The 19,442-nt window shown below is 33.5% G+C and overlaps 2 protein-coding genes across 4 annotated transcripts; both read left to right on the top strand.

Annotated features, from left to right (window-relative positions):
• The first annotated feature begins 9,592 nt into the window (after nt 1–9,592).
• LOC111992313 (flavonol sulfotransferase-like) lies at nt 9,593–10,435 on the top strand. Its single transcript, XM_024024184.2, has one exon. The coding sequence runs from the start codon at nt 9,593–9,595 to the stop codon at nt 10,433–10,435; it is 843 nt and encodes a 280-aa protein (XP_023879952.2).
• A 2,456-nt stretch (nt 10,436–12,891) lies between these two features.
• On the top strand, nt 12,892–19,119 carry LOC112005474 (pentatricopeptide repeat-containing protein At5g64320, mitochondrial). Of its 3 annotated transcripts, none has more exons than XR_010628355.1 (2): nt 12,892–17,873; nt 18,685–19,119. XR_010628355.1 is itself a non-coding variant. In XM_065771787.1 (2 exons), the coding sequence occupies exon 2, from the start codon at nt 13,389–13,391 to the stop codon at nt 15,582–15,584; it is 2,196 nt and encodes a 731-aa protein (XP_065627859.1). In that variant the 5' UTR covers nt 12,892–13,211; nt 13,279–13,388; the 3' UTR covers nt 15,585–18,104. The 3 variants fall into 3 exon arrangements, 1 of the variants encoding a protein (XP_065627859.1); XR_010628354.1 differs by lacking the exon at nt 18,685–19,119 and having other exon boundaries at nt 12,892–16,107; nt 17,600–18,104; XM_065771787.1 differs by lacking the exon at nt 18,685–19,119 and having other exon boundaries at nt 12,892–13,211; nt 13,279–18,104.
• Nucleotides 19,120–19,442: the final 323 nt, after the last annotated feature.

The raw sequence follows: 19,442 nt of genomic DNA, 5'->3' as shown, positions 1-19,442 counted from the left end.
ACCTTCGTCCATCCAAGGCTTTCAGGTAGGCTTCCAAGTAGTACGAACCTTGTCTTTTGTAATTGATGATTCTGTATGGTCCTTCCAAATTAGGTCCTAACTTTTCGTGAGCAGGGTCCCTACTGGCTAGGGATACCCTTTTCAAGACGAGGTCCTCAATTTTGAAATGCCTTAGTTTTACCAATGTGTTATGGTGCTCAGTCATCAGGTTCTTGTAACGTGTCACCCTCTGTTCTGCATCCATTCTTACCTCATCAATGAGATCGAGGCTTAGACAGAGTAGTTTCTCATTCTCCTCATCCTTATAATAGGCCACCATGTAGCTAATCAAACCAACCTCTGCGGGTATCACTGCATCACTTTCATATGTTAGCTTGAAAGGAGTTTCTCTAGTGGGAGTCCTTACTGTTGTCCTATATGCCCAAAGGACTCTGCGTAACTCATCTGGTCATATCCTTTTTGCCCCCTCAAACCGAGTCTTGATGATCTTCAGCAATGATCGGTTTGCAATTTTAGCCTGTCCATTAGACTGTGGGTGGGAGGGTAAAGAGTAGTAATTCTTGATTCCTAACTGCTCGCAAAACTCTCTGAAGTGTGTATTGTCAAACTAGCGTCCGTTGTCTAAGACGAGCACCCTAGGGATTCTAAAATGGCAGATGATATTCTTCCAAACAAAACTTTTAACGTTCTGCTCGGTAATCTTTGCCAACGGCTCTACTTCCACCCATTTAGTAAACCTATCACCAGGAACTTCATTTGCCTTGTCCACATAGGAAATGGTCCAAGGATATCAAGTCTCCACTGGGCAAACGGCCAAGGAGCCACCATTATAATGAGATATTCTTTATTATACAATCCCCACATGGCTACAACCGAGTAGAGCTACACTCTAGCGAAGCTCTAAAAATATGAAAAATATCTAAATATTTTCAGCAGTATTTAGATAAAATCCAAACATAACCACCTTTAGATGCCAAGCATTAGTTATCACTTAATTGTAATTATTGCAACAATATCGTCGTTGACTTGAATTTATATCTAATTGCAACAGATTCTACCTCTTGAATTGCAATCGCAATGATATATTCCTATTCACCAAATTGTAATTATTTTGTTAATTATTTTGCAATCTATTGTAATAACATGATAATTGTCAATAGGCTATCGTTTCATGACTTTTATTGCAATAGATAGTAAATGATTGGCAAAAATAATTAGGGTCAAGTTATTGCAACGATATCTCCATTGTAATAAATCGCAAAATAATTGATATTAGTATATTGCAACAACTTTTAACTTCAAGATTTTCGTTATAATAGATTGCAAAAATAACAAGTATTCATTTAATACCACTTTCTTCATTTTAAGTTATTTCAAAAAAATTCATTTATTATCTATGGTTGTATTTGCCTTTGGTGAAGACCAAGGTGGGGGAACTGTAACTCGTTCGACAGTGGAAGATCTTAAAAATCGTAGATATCTCTTTATTGTTTAAACCTCATGTTCTTGTTTACCGAATTGCAATTATTTTTGTTGATTATTTTGCAATTTATTGTAATAACATGAAAAATTGTAAATAGGCTATTGTTTCATGGGTTTTATTGTAATAGATAGCAAATAACTGATAAAAATCATTTGGATCAAGTTATTACAAAGATAATTTCATTGTAATTGTTTATTGTTATATGTTTGTTATTACAATAAACTGCAAAATAATTGATATCAAGTTATTGCAATAATCTTTAAATCTTAGCACTAATTCCCAAGTTCCTAACAACTCTTTGTTGGGTGGTTTTAGTTTTAAATTTTGTTAACAAATCTTAGACTGTGTTCTTTGTCATAGATGGGGATGCAAAGATTTAAGACAAAGAACGCGGTCTAAGTTATGGGGTATGCATGTGTTGTCCCCTAATTCAAATTTATTTTCGGGTCTGTGGATTGGGCTCAAAGGAATTGGGAAATTGCTTCAAATTTCAACTAAAGGTCCAAACAATAATACTATCAATCAACATCTATAGACAATGAAAGTATAAAACATAAGGCACACTCAATTGCTTTTCCTTATAATAATTGAGCTATTTCATGATTTTTAATTACTTTGTTTTTTGCACAAGGCCTACAATGTAAACTCGGTTAGGTGTAATCTTTATGTGTAACCTGTTTGTACTCTTCATGTAACACTTTTTTAGTCAATAATATATATTCTATCTTCGGTCTCAAAAAAAAAAAAAATATATATATATATATATATATATTCTCAACAACAACCAACAAACCATTTACATCATATAAGTGTATACCCTGTTCAGCCACTACCAGAACAGGGGGAGAGACTACCATACATTAATAAACAATAACACAGTCCAGTCAAGCCGAGGTTTGTTGCACGGGGAGACTACCGTACCTTTGAGTGATTGGGTCCTTAAAATTATGAAATACTTCCCCAAAATTATGAAGCTCTTCAAAAACTTTGAAAGTTGCACAGAACTGCTCAATCACGCACAAAAATATATATATATATATATATAATTAGAAAAGGAGACTAAGAAAAAAAAACGAGATAAAGAATGGCATAATCCAATGAAGAACAAAAGGAAATCATGAAGGAGAATCTAGTGAAGACCAATCACTTACCTTAGTAGTGGTTCTCTCAATCAAGGTTTTCAATTGTGCCTTTGTGAGGAAGTGGAGGCGCAGAGGTAGACAGAGGAAGTAGATATCAGGGTTTCTAATATGTGGGATGGAGAGGAAGGCGCTAAAAATTGAGAGACAAAATTGCAAGCGCGGGAAAGAGTGAAAAATATATTAGAAAGAAAAATGTTTTGTTATTCACGTGATTCGAACCATTGTGCTGGCTCATTAAAGTGTGTAATGCAGAGGACAGGTTCCGTGTTTTCTAAAGCTTCTGAAAACTAAAAAACAAAAACAGCTCAAAAACAATAATATATATTCTATCTTCGGTCTCAAAAAAAAAAAAAATATATATATATATATATATATATTCTCAACAACAACCAACAAACCATTTACATCATATAAGTGTATACCCTGTTCAGCCACTACCAGAACAGGGGGAGAGACTACCATACATTAATAAACAATAACACAGTCCAGTCAAGCCGAGGTTTGTTGCACGGGGAGACTACCGTACCTTTGAGTGATTGGGTCCTTAAAATTATGAAATACTTCCCCAAAATTATGAAGCTCTTCAAAAACTTTGAAAGTTGCACAGAACTGCTCAATCACGCACAAAAATATATATATATATATATATAATTAGAAAAGGAGACTAAGAAAAAAAAACGAGATAAAGAATGGCATAATCCAATGAAGAACAAAAGGAAATCATGAAGGAGAATCTAGTGAAGACCAATCACTTACCTTAGTAGTGGTTCTCTCAATCAAGGTTTTCAATTGTGCCTTTGTGAGGAAGTGGAGGCGCAGAGGTAGACAGAGGAAGTAGATATCAGGGTTTCTAATATGTGGGATGGAGAGGAAGGCGCTAAAAATTGAGAGACAAAATTACAAGCGCGGGAAAGAGTGAAAAATATATTAGAAAGAAAAATGTTTTGTTATTCACGTGATTCGAACCATTGTGCTGGCTCATTAAAGTGTGTAATGCAGAGGACAGGTTCCGTGTTTTCTAAAGCTTCTGAAAACTAAAAAACAAAAACAGCTCAAAACCAGTTTTCAATTTCCTTCACAATATGGAAATTGAAAATAGTTTTTGATTTTTGCCTAAAATAGGTTACCAAACAAGTTTTTTACCTTAGGAAACAAAAAATTGTTTTTGAAAATAGAAAACTGAGGAAAAAAACAGTTACCAAACATACCCAAAGTAATTTTGCATCAATCAGATACTTGAGAGTTGGGCCAAAAATCCTAACCATAAATTTGGTAAAGTTCTAATTTGACCGTTCATTATATTTTAATGGTTACCAGTTACTGATAGAACGGGTTAGATATATAAACCTAAAATAAAATTCAAGCTTAGTAGTATTTAGATAAAATCCAAACATAACCACCTTTAGATGCCAAGTATTAGTTATCACTTAGTTGTAATTATTGCAACAATATCGTCGTTGACTTGAACTTATATCTAATTGCAACAGATTCTACCTCTTGAATTGAAATTGCAATGATATTTTCTATTCACCAAATTGTAATTATTTTTGTTAATTATTTTGCAATCTATTGTAATAACATGACAATTGTCAATAGGCTATCGTTTCATGACTTTTATTGCAATAGATAGTAAATGATTGACAAAAATAATTTGGGTCAAGTTATTGCGCAACGATATCTCCATTGTAATTGTTTATTGCTTCATGTTTGACATTGTAATAGATCACAAAATAGTTGATATTAGTATATTGCAACAGGTTTTAACTTCAAGATTTTTGTTATAATAGATTGCAAAAATAACAAATATTCATTTAATACCACTTTCTTCATTTTAAGTTATTTAAAAAAAAAATCATTTATTATTTGACCATTTTTGCAAGAATAAAAATAAAAAAAAAGGGTTGTATTTGCCTTTGGTGAAGACCAAGGTGGGGGAACCGCAACTCGTCCGACAGTGGAAGATCTTAAAAATCTTAAATATCTCTTTATTGTTTAAACCTCATAAGGAGGTATGCCTTGACCATTACAAGAATCCAAGTGTTACCGAGCCAATCATTTTGAGTCTTTTAAAGCTATCACACTATCATATGTCGGAATCCTTGGAGTTTATAAAACAACTTCATCAAGAAATACAAGAAATAGAAAATATCGGAATTGCTTCTAAAATGATTTTATTTATATATATATATATATATAGAGAGAGAGAGAGAGAGAGAGAGAGAGAGAGAGAGAGAGGCAACTAAAAGAAGACAATGCCATACATTATATGGCTTAGTCTCAAATCCTAGTAAATAGGTCTTACTTACACTGTGCTTAATTGTTTTTAGCTTTTCTATTGGTAATTTTTGTTATTGTGGAAAATTTTTGGGATGTTTATTTTGTTTTAGATGGGTCTAAATAATAATAATTTTATGAAATAAAATTGCATAGACACTTTAGTTGGAGTGGTTATGCCTGTGTTGGACACAGTTATTTGACACTTCCGCACACATGGATCTAATGAAAATGTCTNATGCGATGGTAGCCTCCTCGGCCATGGGCATGACATGTGGCACAAATACCTTATTAAATTCTTGTACCCCACAAAGGCCATAATGTATTGGATACTATGAAAATTTTCTCTCATGTTGACTTAATAATAATGGGGAAAATATATGATTTTTATCGTGTAAATACATTTATTAACTTATCAGTCGTTACCGATGTATGTCATATTCACTACTGGATCATTTTTCTCTTGTATATTTGTTATAATGGGCTCACTTTTATATTAACTGATTATGGAGGAAATGCATAATTTTTACTGTGCAAATACATTTATTAATTTTCTAGACATCTACCGCTAGACGCTTCTGTTGTTTACCGCTAGACTATTATTTAAGCTTATTGTAGTGAGCCATCCTTTGTGCTAGTTTATCTTTGCTGGAGTTATTTTTGGGGCTCTATTATAATCTTTGTTGGCTGCAACCCAGACCTTGAGCAAAAATGGTTTTCCACACTCTACCGATAGGCTTTAGGCCATATTCTAAGCCTAAAGTTGAGTTTTGGTCTTGACTTCCCAAATATCATATAGGCAATAAAATAAAATAAAATGCCTCCAACAACTACTTATGATCATTTTTTTTCCTAATTTTTAATAGATAGAATGTGTGGTGATCTTTGTTGTGTGATGATTTCTATTGAGTATATGTGATTAGAGCCTTTTTTTTTTTTTTTTTTTTTAGTTCATTAATATTAGATTCTTAGTATTTTGCACTCATTAATTCATTTGACACAAAGATTAAAAAAATTAAGTGGATAATTATGGTATGGTCCCTACATAAATTTAGACAAATAACACAAAATTGGATTCCAATTGAACTTTCTCTAACATATTAATATATTGATAGATATATAGACTAGCTTGTAATCTTATGCATATACATGATATACTTAAAAATATAAAATAAGATGTATAGTACAATTTTTATACATATAATTTAAATACTATTGATAATCATTCTTATATTTTGTTAACTCTTTAAAAAGTCTTGTAAGAATATTTTTAGGTATAAAATGTAAACTGTCAATGTTTAGGATATATGGCGTAAAATTGAACTCAAATTTGAAATTCTAATTGGACTTTTTCGGAACTTTACTTCTATATATATATATATATATTTATATATGTGGTTGAAATTAAAAACCAAATTTATGACTCTTCCTTGTCTCTAGTAAAATTAGGGACGGACCTTAAGGGGGGGGGGGGGGCCAAGGGGCCTTGTCCCCCCGACCCAAAGAAAAAAAAAAGAAAAAAATAATTGGGCCCCCTAGCCCAAAGAAAAAAAAAGAATTTTTTTTAATGGTTATACATACATATATATATATATATATATATTTTTTTTTTTCTATCCTCCCTTTTCCAAAAACTTAGACCCCATCGGCCCTTCCCTTTTAATTAGCCTAAGCCAACTAGCAACTAGCCAAGTCAAAAACTTAACAAAAACTATTTTTTTAATAAAAAATAAAAAATCTTAGTCAACCCAATATTAGAGTACTAACATTAGGTGTTTTAAATGCTAAATATTTAGTATTTAGAACATCAAATACCAAAAACACTACTGTACGAGACATTTCAAATACTATATTAAAGTAGTAAAAGTAAGTTTTGGTTTTAAGAAACAAAACTAGCAGTAGATGCTCTTAAGAAATAATATTATTTAGTATTTTTTTTTTATTGGTAGATGATTGCATTTTAATGTATTAAGAAATAATGATTTTATATATTGATCTTAGTTGATAATTTGTTAGTATTAGAGCAATTACATCAGGTTGTGTAAACTTGTGCAAAATAGAAAAAGGTGGTCTTTTTACACATTTTGGCTAAAAAAACACTCACATCAGTGGATGCATAATTGTGCATTTATGCACAATTGCTACAGTAACAGTGCATATATGCACGGTTACTGTAGCATGTGTATTTAATATTCTATTGTTTTTTCTCTCACCTCTATACTGACTCTCACCTCTCTGTACTCGCTCTCACTCTCCCTCTCTTTCTCATTTCCTCAAAGACTCAGGCGCACTGCTCTCTCAATCTCTCATCTCATCAATCTGGCCTACTCTAGCTTCCATCGATCGCCGAGGAGCAAGTCGAGTCCGTCGCCTACAAGATCGAGCAAGCCGAGTCACCTACAAGATCGAGCAAGATCGAGCAAGCAAGTCGAGTCTGTCGCCCACTGGGTTTGTTTCTTTGTTTGTTTTTTTTTTTTTTTTTTAACTGTTTTTCTTTGGGATTCCGGTGTGATCGGAGGCCGGAGGCATCGATCTTGAGAGAGATGGTGGCTGATGACGGTGGCTATGTTGGGTCTCTGAGAGAGACAAAAGTGTTAAGGAAATGAATATTTCATTTGAATAATTGTGCATAATAGACAAACTGATGTAGGTGTTTTGTAAAAATGAGTGTGTAAAATAGAAAAAGTAGGTTTTAGCCGTGTAAAATGCAAATTTTTTTGCATAAACTGATGTAATTGCTCGTATATGGATATCTATTTGGATTTTTTCTTCTTGATATACTTCGGCTCCCCTATCTTGAAATCCTAGCTAAAATTATGGTGGGAAACCTTTTAGTATTTTTATCCAAAGGTCTCTTGTAATTCCTCGCTATCAAAATTTGTTTTAGTCACCATTTTTAGAAGAGTGGCTTAATGTGGCAGACAAGCATGAAGTCTATTTTTAGATGACATGAGAGTTTTTAGCCAACGTCAAAATGAGTTCATGCTTATCTGCTGGCTCTCCTGTGTTTACGTTAAGTCACCATCAAAATGAGTGGCACAAAATGATGAACTCTTCTTGCAATTTACCTATATCTAATGATGTTCTTCCCCATTAATGCATACATATCACTTGCACACGATCAAGCTAGTTTTATTTTCTACCAATGGAATCCTCTTCTTCTAAAATGAACCCTGCTCCAAACAGTATTGAGAAAGAAGAGAATATGTCTGATCTAGAAACCGATAATAAATTCAAACAGATCTTGTCAACCATCCCAAAAAAAAAGGGTCCTGGGAAGGCAGATTTCTACCAGTATGAAGGTTTTTGGTACCCTTTCTACCATGTACCTGGAATATTGTTGGCTCAAGAACATTTCAAGCCACAACCCAACCAGGTGATCTTGAGCAGTTTTCCAAAATGTGGGACAACTTGGATTAAGGCTTTTATAGTTAGTTGTAGTATAAATAATATGTACTTCCGTTATAGAACAAAACCATCCAACTAAAATAATATACAAAAAAAAAAACTAAGAATACAAAAAATATAACCTTCATGAACAGTCCGAATGAGAAGTTTGAGGGAGATGGAGCAAATGTATTTATAATTTTCCTTTTCCAATTGATTTTTATTCCCTATGATCTAATCGCAAGTTTTAGATATACTTGAAGGTAAGCAAAAATAGCAGCAATTTTTTTAGATAGATGCAAAATCTTAATTGTTCTTATCAACTTTTCCTCTACTAATCTTTGGATAAATACAAAATTTTACTTTTTCTTATCAACTTTCCTCTATTTATTTTTGGATAAACACAAAAGAAATAGATAACATTGTTATAAACTGATTTTTCCTCTGCTATTTTTTTTTATAAGTTTATAGGTCAATTATTGTATATTGTATAATATGCATGGTTCGGATTTTGGTTATTAGTAAAACAGTTTTTTTTTTTTTTTTTTTAAAAAAAACATTTGCTTGATAAGTGGTAGAATTATTTATTTATTTATTTGTCTTAGTATTATCTATTTGAAATTGGTATTTGAGAATCAACGCATGNCTGTTTTTCTTTGGGATTCCGGTGTGATCGGAGGCCGGAGGCATCGATCTTGAGAGAGATGGTGGCTGATGACGGTGGCTATGTTGGGTCTCTGAGAGAGACGAAAGTGTTAAGGAAATGAATATTTCATTTGAATAATTATGCATAATAGACAAACTGATGTAGGTGTTTTGTAAAAATGAGTGTGTAAAATAGAAAAAGTAGGTTTTAGCCGTGTAAAATGCAAATTTTTTTGCATAAACTGATGTAATTGCTCGTATATGGATATCTATTTGGATTTTTTCTTCTTGATATACTTCGGCTCCCCTATCTTGAAATCCTAGCTAAAATTATGGTGGGAAACCTTTTAGTATTTTTATCCAAAGGTCTCTTGTAATTCCTCGCTATCAAAATTTGTTTTAGTCACCATTTTTAGAAGAGTGGCTTAATGTGGCAGACAAGCATGAAGTCTATTTTTAGATGACATGAGAGTTTTTAGCCAACGTCAAAATGAGTTCATGCTTATCTGCTGGCTCTCCTGTGTTTACGTTAAGTCACCATCAAAATGAGTGGCACAAAATGATGAACTCTTCTTGCAATTTACCTATATCTAATGATGTTCTTCCCCATTAATGCATACATATCACTTGCACACGATCAAGCTAGTTTTATTTTCTACCAATGGAATCCTCTTCTTCTAAAATGAACCCTGCTCCAAACAGTATTGAGAAAGAAGAGAATATGTCTGATCTAGAAACCGATAATAAATTCAAACAGATCTTGTCAACCATCCCAAAAAAAAAGGGTCCTGGGAAGGCAGATTTCTACCAGTATGAAGGTTTTTGGTACCCTTTCTACCATGTACCTGGAATATTGTTGGCTCAAGAACATTTCAAGCCACAACCCAACCAGGTGATCTTGAGCAGTTTTCCAAAATGTGGGACAACTTGGATTAAGGCTTTGGCTTTTGCCATTATGACACGATCCTGTGAAAGCGAGGCTACAAAGATTTTACTTACAAGACTGTCACATGATTGTGTACCCTTTATTGAGTATCAAACTAGCTCAAGCCAACCAAAATTGAGTCTAGATGTTCCACTTGTGTCTACACACATTCCCTACACTTCCCTACCAGAATCCATTATAAATTCTGGTTGTAAAATTGTTTATATATGCAGGGATCCAAAGGATGTATTTGCGTCTTTATGGGCCTTTCAAAGCAAGATGACTACTCGGGCAGGACTCCCAATCAATGAAAATATTGAGGATACGCTTGAGTTCTTTTGTGAAGGAATAACTCCTGCTGGACCATTTTGGGATCATGTATTAGGCTACTGGAGAGCAAGTTTGGAATCACCAGAGAAAATATTGTTTATAAAGTTTGAAGATTTGAAGAATGAAACCGTATATTGGATAAGGAAATTGGCTCAGTTTATAGGTTACCCTTCTCCTTGGAGGAAGAAGATAAAGGTATGGTGCAAAAGATTAAAAATTTATGTGATTTTGAAAACATGTCCAATTTAGAGGTGAATAAAAATGGAGTGATAACATTGGAGTTTGGAATCAAGAAAGATGAAGTCAACACCCTTGAGTTCAAAAATAGTATATTTTTTAGGAAAGGTGAGGTTGGAGATTGGAAAAATCATCTTACACAAGAATGGCAGGGCGACTTAATCAAATAACTGAGCAGAAGCTAAGTAGTTATGGCTTAACATGGAATGTCTACCTAATGGATGAACGAGGAGTCCAAACCACATTCATGGCTTGGGAGTATGACAACTAAATAGCAGCATCAAGACTTCTTGTAGTATGTCAAATGGAAAAAATGATCTTTTTATTTGTCTCAAAATAAAGAGAATCCATTTCATAGTTTCTAATTAGTTTTATTAATTTAAGGGTATGCATGATGTCGCATTATTTTAAATTATTTTTCGCGTTTTAGTTAATAAGGCAGGAAACATTAAGTATTAATGTATCTCCCTAATAAAAAGGTTTTAATGTCTTTAGTGTTTTGTAATTGTTAAAATTTGAAATATTAATGTTTAATTATTATGGAACCTCAATATCATTTTTTTTTCTTTTCTTTTTTCAGAAAAATGTTATATTTACAACATTTTCATAACAAATTTTACGTGGTAAGTTGCTATTGGCAACTATTGGTAAGCAAAATAGTAATTTCAATAGTGGATTTAAATAAAAAAAGTAACAATTTTAACATCTAAAATTTGTTATGAAAGTACTGTGAAAATGTTATAGGCATAACATTTCTCTTTTTTTTATTTAACACTATTTGAAGACTATGAATTGGTTGACATAAAGACTAATCAACGTTGCAATTGATCATATCCCAAAAGAAAAAAACTTTGCAATAGAAATAGAATATACATATTTTAATGTCTATCAATTACCTAATTTATTATTATTATTTTTCCTTCAAATTTTCACTTAGTAATACAGGATAAACTCTTTTTATACAAACGTCTCAATGACTTTATAATTCTTTCTTCTTCTTTTTTGTTGTTGTTGAGGAAAACGTTATAATTTGATTTATAATAATTAAAAACAAATTTCAAAATTTGTCTTAGTATTATCTATTTGAAATTGGTATTTGAGAATCAACGCATGACATTCTTTTTTTTGGTTATATATATAAACGTGCAGTATAGTAATTAAAAAATAAGAAAGTTGCATAGTTCTTTACCTCTTGAAACCTTGCTTCTGATAAAGAAATTTCAGCAAGAAGTCTGGTTTAGTATTCATCAAAATCCTTCCTTCTTTTTAGCACTATTTGTCTGTTGGTCTCCCAATATTGTTGGGTTTAGTATTCCAATTGTGATCAAATTCTTCTTCTTTTTTATTTATTTATTTTTCATAAGTTTGTCTATTTAGTTTTATTTAGTTATCTTTAATCTAATTAAGATTTTTATCTACTTAAAAATTATAATTGAAGAAAAATTATATCCACTTAGAATTTATGGTTGACAAAAACTTATATATATATATATTTTTTTAAAATCTAAAAATTTAAGAAAATTTCTACAATTTGGTGCCGCCACTTGGCACAACCATGACGTCTAAGCCTAACTTTTATTATATATAATATATAATATGATATGATTTCTAACAATTATATAACTCCAATTTCCATAACGAGCATCTCCAGGGGCTTGGGCATCCGGCTCTAGTAGCCAAAATTTGGAGAATGTGCTCCACTGTAGATGCTCCAACATGCTCCAACAGCTTCGGCAAAGGTGAACTTTTTTTTGGCTAATGAACAGTAGCCCATCAAGTCTGATGGGCTACTATTCATTCTTCAAATATATATTTTCTATTATAATAATAATGTGGTGTATAAAAAAATGTTGGAAGATGTGTAGTTGTTAAAAAAATAATAAATAATGAATGAAAAAATAATATTTAAATGAGATAGAGAATCTGTTGGAAGTGTATTTGAAAAAGTGAGTAGGCAAAAATTATTTTCTATTATAATAATAATGTGGTGTATAAAAAAATGTTGGAAGATGTGTAGTTGTTAAAAAAATAATAAATAATGAATGAAAAAATAATATTTAAATGAGATAGAGAATGAGATAGAGAATCTGTTGGAAGTGTATTTGAAAAAGTGAGTAGGCAAAAATTAAATGTCACTATTCATTAGCCAAACAGTACAAAAATTTGACTAATCTGCTGAAGATGCTCCAAAAATAAGAGATATATTTCACTATTGTTAATTTCAAAATTTTTGTTTTAATATAAACATATTAAAAATCAAAATAAGTACACTTGCTGCAAAGCCCTTCAAAGTTCAAACTCCAAATATATGAACGGGAGGCCTGTTGTTACTTCATCCCCTCCAATACCCATTGAAATTTTAGGCATAGTATCATCCCTAACTCAAAGCTCTAATTCAAAAAAAAAAAAAAAAAAAAAAAACCACCATGGCTTTGAATTTCTACCAGTTTGTTTAGTATCATCCCTAACTCAAAGCTCTAATTCAAAAAAAAAAAAAAAAAAAAAAAACCACCATGGCTTTGAATTTCTACCAGTTTGTTTGTTTGTGTGTGTATGTGAGAGGAGGGCGGTTTCGTAACAGAGGCTAGATAAGATAATCATCGGCTCCGGCGGCATTCAGAGAAGGGCAACCATCCTCAAAACGCGGCTGCCTCTCTGAGAGCAGAGCCTCATTCTTAAACTAATGAGAGTGAACCCGAATTTCTACTAGTTAAACAAGCATGGCTCAGCCAATAGAGAGGTCACAACTCTGTTGTTCATCCATGGTTTTCTCACCACTTCTCTCCAGGTACATGTTACTACTTTTTCTTAGAGTTTCATGATTCATCGCTCACTTCACTCAAACTGAAATTCAGCCCAAATCGGAAGAAGGGTCATTGCCATTTCGCCTTTTTGCTTCATAGATCCTCCTAATCTCTGAAATTTGGGTTAGTTTCTGAACAATCTTAGCTATTTATTCTTTGTAATGTTGAAAATATCAAAACTGTCAACCCACGTGAGCAAAAAGCTACAATCTTTGTTCAAAACCCATTGTTTTGCAATTTACTTAGCTGGGGTTAGTAGTAGAAATTTTAGTGATGATGGACATGGAATCTTCTTGAACGATAACAATGGATTATCAGAGTCTGAGACTGAGTGGGAAAGGTTACTTAAACCCTTTGACCTCAAAGAGCTTAGGAAGTCACTTAATCAAATAAGCCCCTATCAGCTCTGTAAATTGCTTGAGCTCCCACTTGACGTGCCCACATCAATGGAGATATTTGAATGGGCGGGTGCCCAGAAGGGCTATTGCCATTCATTTGATGTGTATTATGTATTGATAGATAAGCTAGGGGCGGCCGGGGAGTTTAAGGTCATAGATAGGTTGTTGGTGCAGATGAAAGAAGAAGGGATTGTCTTTAAAGAGACCCTTTTCCTTATGATTATGAAATACTATGGGAGAGCCAGTTTGCCTGGCCAAGCAACTAGGTTGCTTTTGGATATGAGGGGTATTTATTCTTGTGATCCAACTTTTAGATCTTATAATGTTGTATTGGATATATTGGTGGCTGGGAATTGTCCTAAAGTTGCACCTAATGTTTTCTATGACATGTTGAGCAAGGGTGTTTCTCCCACTGCCTACACTTTTGGGGTGGTGATGAAAGCACTTTGTATGGTTGGTGAAGTGGATTCTGCATGCTCTCTCCTCAGGGACATGACTAAGCACGGTTGTGTGCCGAATTCAGTGGTATACCAGACTTTGATACATGCACTCTCTAAGAATAATCGAGTAAATGAAGCATTGAAACTTTTGGATGAAATGTTTCTTATGGGTTGTACACCTGATGTTCAGACCTTCAATGATGTAATCCATGGCCTTTGCAAGCTCAATCGGATTCATGAGGCAGCAAAGTTGGTTGATCGGATGCTTCATCGGGGTTTCGCCCCTGATAATATAACTTATGGAGTTTTAATGCATGGGTTGTGTAGAATTGGGAAAGTTGATGAAGCAAGGGCATTGTTGAATAAAGTGCCAGCTCCAAATGTTGTGCTCTTCAATACCTTAATTAATGGGTATGTGACTAGTGGAAGGTTTTATGAAGCCAAAGATGTTATGTACAATTGCATGCTAAGTATCGGCTGTGCCCCTGATGTTTTTACATTTAACATGCTAATTCATGGGCTTTGTAAGAAGGGTTCTTTGATTTCAGCTTGCAGATTGGTTAATGAGATGGCAATAAGGGGTTGCGAACCTAATGTGGTAACATACACAACATTGATAGATGGGTTTTGCAAAGCAGGCCAACTAGAGGAAGCTAGTGATGTTTTAAATGAGATGTCAGCTAAGGGACTTAGTCTGAATACAGTAGGGTACAATTGCCTTATATGTGCTCTGTGCAAGGATGAAAAGGTTAATGAAGCTTTGGAAATGCTTGGTGAAATGTCTAGGAAAGGATGTAAACCTGATATTTTTACATCTAATTCTTTAATATCTGGACTTTGTAAGGCCAACAAGATAGATGAGGCCTTGGGAGTCTATCGTGATATGTTATTGGAGGGTGTAATTGCCAATACTGTAACTTACAACACTTTGATTCGTGCTTTTCTGAGGAGAGGTGAGATCCAAGAAGCGTTTAAGCTTGTAAATGAAATGTTATTTAGAGGATGCCCTCTTGATATAATCACCTATAATGGCCTAATTAAGGCACTGTGTAAAGCTGGGGCTGTTGAGAAAGGGTTGGTGCTGTTTGAAGAAATGATGAGGAAAGGACTTAATATTAATAATATCTCATGCAATATTTTGATCAATGGTCTTTGTAGAGTTGGAAAAGTACATAATGCACTCGAGTTTCTAAGAGATATGATTCATCAGGGTTTGAAGCCAGACATAGTCACTTATAACACCCTGATAAATGGTTTATGCAAGATGAGGCATCTTCAGGAGGCTTGGAATCTCTTTGATCGATTACAACTTGAAGGAATCTGTCCTGATGCTATTACTTATAACACTTTAATCTGTTGGCAGTGCAAAGAGGACATGCTTGATAATGCCTATTTGATTCTACATAAGGGAGTGGAGAATGGTTTCATTCCTAATAATGTGACCTGGTATTTATTGGTCTCCAATTTTGTTAAAGAAAGTGCCAAGGAGAGTCAGACTCTTTCCTCAGATCTGTTTTAGTGTCTAGAAAGAAATTTTGCTCATGGAATGATCTCTTTGTTTAATATCTTGAGTTAAGCTTCGGAAAGAGTTGCTTGGACATTTGGTTTTAGCTATTATCCACACATATCTTCTATCCTCAAACAAGTGTATTGCTGATTAACCATTGATTCTCTTGCTTTTGAATATTTTGCAATGCACATCATTTGAGGCTTTTGGATCTCTGTTTGGATAGGTCAATAGTCACCTGGATTGTTCAATGTAAATGTTTGCTTTTTGGGAGCAATTGTGCTTGAAGCTAATCAGAATGGCTATGAAGATGACTTTGGTATGATTTTGTATGTGAATGTAATTCGAGGAAATGGCCCTTACAAAGCAAAATTTCTTGCATTTCATATATTTGGAATTTGGGTTGGATGCGGGAAAAAGTTGGCTGGCTGTTCTTTTTTTTTTTTTTTTGGCTCATCTCAGTTTTGCGATGGTTAAGGCAGAAGGTTTCACAGCATAATATTTCAAAGAAGAAACAATCATTTCCAAACTTGAGGTGATCATATCATTTATCATTTTCCTATATGTCTACTATTTTACTGATTTATTTCCTGTATTTGATTATTTACTTTTAGAAACTTAATTGATATTGGTTCATTTTTCAAGTAATCAAACTCAGTGGTTCATGCATAATTGTATGTTGTGTTGTTAGAAATAAGTAAATTCTCCTTTGATAACTTCAACCATTGGGATGGAAACAAGCAGTGATCTTAATTATCTGATTATCGAACTAGGGAGTTAAGTTTTATCCTCCACTTTAAGATCTTGTGCAATGCGTTATTGGTCTAAAATGTCTTATGGAAATCTTGGTTGTGGTACTCAGGGACTATTATAATGGTGTATCAAATTCTTCTTTGTTGACTCATAGATTATACATAAATATTAGTGTCTTTTAAGTTTTAACTGAATGATTAGAGTTACACATGCCTTAGCTTGGGATTTTTTTTTTCATTTTTGGCTTGTGGCTTATCTGCTTTATCCTGAGTTTGATTTATAATTTTTAAACTCTTAATGTTAAGCTTTGGGTTTGTATATGCAGACAATTGTGTAATTACAGTGATTTGTTTATTATTACTACTTGTTTTATGGGCAAGTGAAAAAAAAAAAAAAAAATCAGATTTTGAGAGGAAAAGAAAAGCTCTCTTTTTTTGCATCTGCGTTAACATTTTTGTGAAATGTCAGTGTAGTTGAGTTCTTCAAAAGGGACCTCTGTTGGGGGCGAAAGAGAAGAAAATTCTCTCTCTCTCTCTCTCTCTCTCTCTCACAGGAATAATTCATGGATATAATTGCAGGCAGTTTTTCAAAAAAAAAAAATTGCAGGTAAAAAATATAGTTAAAAAAAAAAAAACAGAAGACAGAATCCTGATTTGGTTTTACATATATATGCATCATTATAGCTTGGTTTTTTTATGTTTCTGTTACAACCTTGGATCTAGTACTTCTCTTGACTCTTTGGGACCTTTCAAGCCAGAGTGATATTGGAAGAATGAAGATTTGGTAAATGGTGATAGACATTTCATTTAAGCATGCACTTAATTGTAAGTTGTAGAACATAGCCTGCTTGTGTGAACCTGCAGAGACCAAGATGACTTGTCACAGAAATGCAATTCTGGATTAAAATCCACGTAATCAAAGGAGTGTAGAGATTTGGAAGGTTGTTCTATTGTGTATTATGTGGACTATTTGGTGAGGAAGGAATATTAGTATCTTTGATGGTGCAGAATGCCCCCATCACATCATTAAACAGCTTAGTTATGCTCTTTGATTGAATGTTTGCATTAGGAAACACCCGTATTGTACCTTTCTGGATTTTTTAGATTCTCTAATCTCAGCTTGTAATGTTCAGCTAGTTGATTCATCTGTCCTAGTTCAATAAGATTATCATTTACTTATCCCAAAAAAAAAAAAAAAAAAAAAAAAAAACCTTCCAATACATACATCTGGTTTCATGTTTTCAATTAACTAATACTCTGATTTTGGTGATATAGTTAATGAAAATGGGACCAAGAGAAGGAGAATGAAGATGGACCCATCAGAGAGAACAATGAGAAACCTGATGCGGAGGTCCCAACCTCACACTGAGGAAATTCAACAAACAGTGGCTAACAGTGAGGAAAAATCCTGAGGCAGGTGATGCTCAACTGCCATCTGTCGAGGATTCTGTGAGGAAAACGCTCAAGAACCATCTAAAGAGGAATGTAAGCAACCCTCTACAGTGGTTTCTCAGATTATGCCAAGCAAAGTAGAGGGCCTAATAATGAGGTGTGTTGTCTAGTCACTAATCTTCTAGTAGATAGTTTCAATTGTCACTTAATGCCCTAAAGATGAGTAGCCCTGAGAAAGTCTGGGGGAGTTTTTTTTTTGGGGGGAGAGAGAGCGAGAGAGAGCCGCCATTCAGTGACATCTCTTGAATAAAGAAATAACCACTTTCAGTAAAGCCAATTATATCTTCAGTGTTTTGCCAAATACAAATTTTTTCTGTTCTTTTCTGAATTTTAAAGTTATATCATAAGGAACCACTGCATAAGATTGAAAAGGGGGGCTTCTCCTACACAGCCTCCCGCGGTCTTTTGTTTAACAAATTTTGGGAGTTTAGTAAACAATAGTAAACGTTTGTAACTTACGTTTCTCACCATTTTTTTTTAAAAAAAGGTTGAATAAGTCTCTAACATATCATATAATGGCTTGTTTGGAAGTTTAGAGAGGGAGGAGAGTAGAGGAGAGTAGAGGGGAGGGAAGTAGTGGGGAGGAGAGTAGAGGAAAATGATTCCCCTCCACCTTGTTTGGATGTTTTTAAAATTAATAAGGGGAATGGAGTAATTAGCCCTTCCCCTTGTATAATTTTGTTAATATAATAAGGGTAAATTAGGTAATTTACTTGGTCAATAGTTTATGTACTCTACTCTCCCTCCAAATCTCTCCAATTTGAGGGAATTAAAAATGGGGGGCTAGAGGGAGTTGAAACCCCTCCAAACCCCTCCCCCTCCTTCCTTAAAAAACTTCCAAACAAGGTAATTAGATTACTCTCCCTCCCTCTACTCTACTCCCCCTCATTTTTTAAACATCCAAACAGGCCATAAATGCCGTTGCTGGTTGGCGTTCCAATTGGCAAGACTGAGGATACTATTTGCTATTACTTGTGGTACGATTTAGGAGGAAAATTCACATAACAAGGGATGCAAATGCTGCTGATACATATTCTGCAACAGGGCCTGTGTCAATAAGAGGAAGTTTGGACAATATAAACAAGGCTGAGAAGCTTGTCATTGCAGAGGTCCCTACTTCCTACAAAATCAGCTGGCGACCTAAACACATGTTGTTACATATAAGCGACTATTATAGCAAAAGAGCTTGTGTTGTTGAGTTGGCAGCTAGAATTTTCATTTTGTATCACGGGATATACAACACTCCACTCACCTTTGGTGATTTAGCTATCCAAAGTGACCCATTTTGGAACAACGATATATATATATATATATATATAACTGGCAACATTAAAATTTTGTAATTTTCTTCAAAATAACATTGTATACATATTAAAAGATATTTTGCTGATTTTTTTTTCTTAATATAGAATTTTTCTAAAGACCAAAATTGAAAATTATTTATTAAAAATACATTTTAAATTTTTTTGATAAACGAGTGATTTGAATTACATGAAAAACCTAGACGGTTTTAAAGAACGAGTTATTAAAACCTTACCAGGTTTGACTATGTTAGGCTTAGTAATATGTTTAAAACAATTTAATTAAAGACTTGAACCAGTTCATTTGGTATTCAATTAAGACTTAAAATAATCTAATTATGCTTGTAATTTTCCTATGTTCTCTC

Source organism: Quercus suber, unplaced genomic scaffold (genome assembly GCF_002906115.3).
Source record: "Quercus suber isolate HL8 unplaced genomic scaffold, Cork oak 2.0 scaffold_49, whole genome shotgun sequence".
NCBI lineage: Eukaryota > Viridiplantae > Streptophyta > Magnoliopsida > Fagales > Fagaceae > Quercus > Quercus suber.
The sequence above is the reverse complement of the archived record's forward strand: the minus strand, read 5'-3'. Positions and strand labels throughout refer to the sequence as shown.

What these genes read in the sequence shown, in the direction of transcription:
- LOC111992313 (XM_024024184.2), top strand. Translation starts at nt 9,593, where the DNA reads ATGGAATCCTCTTCTTCTAAAATGAACCCTGCTCCAAACAGTATTGAG.
- LOC112005474 (XM_065771787.1), top strand. Translation starts at nt 13,389, where the DNA reads ATGTTGAAAATATCAAAACTGTCAACCCACGTGAGCAAAAAGCTACAA.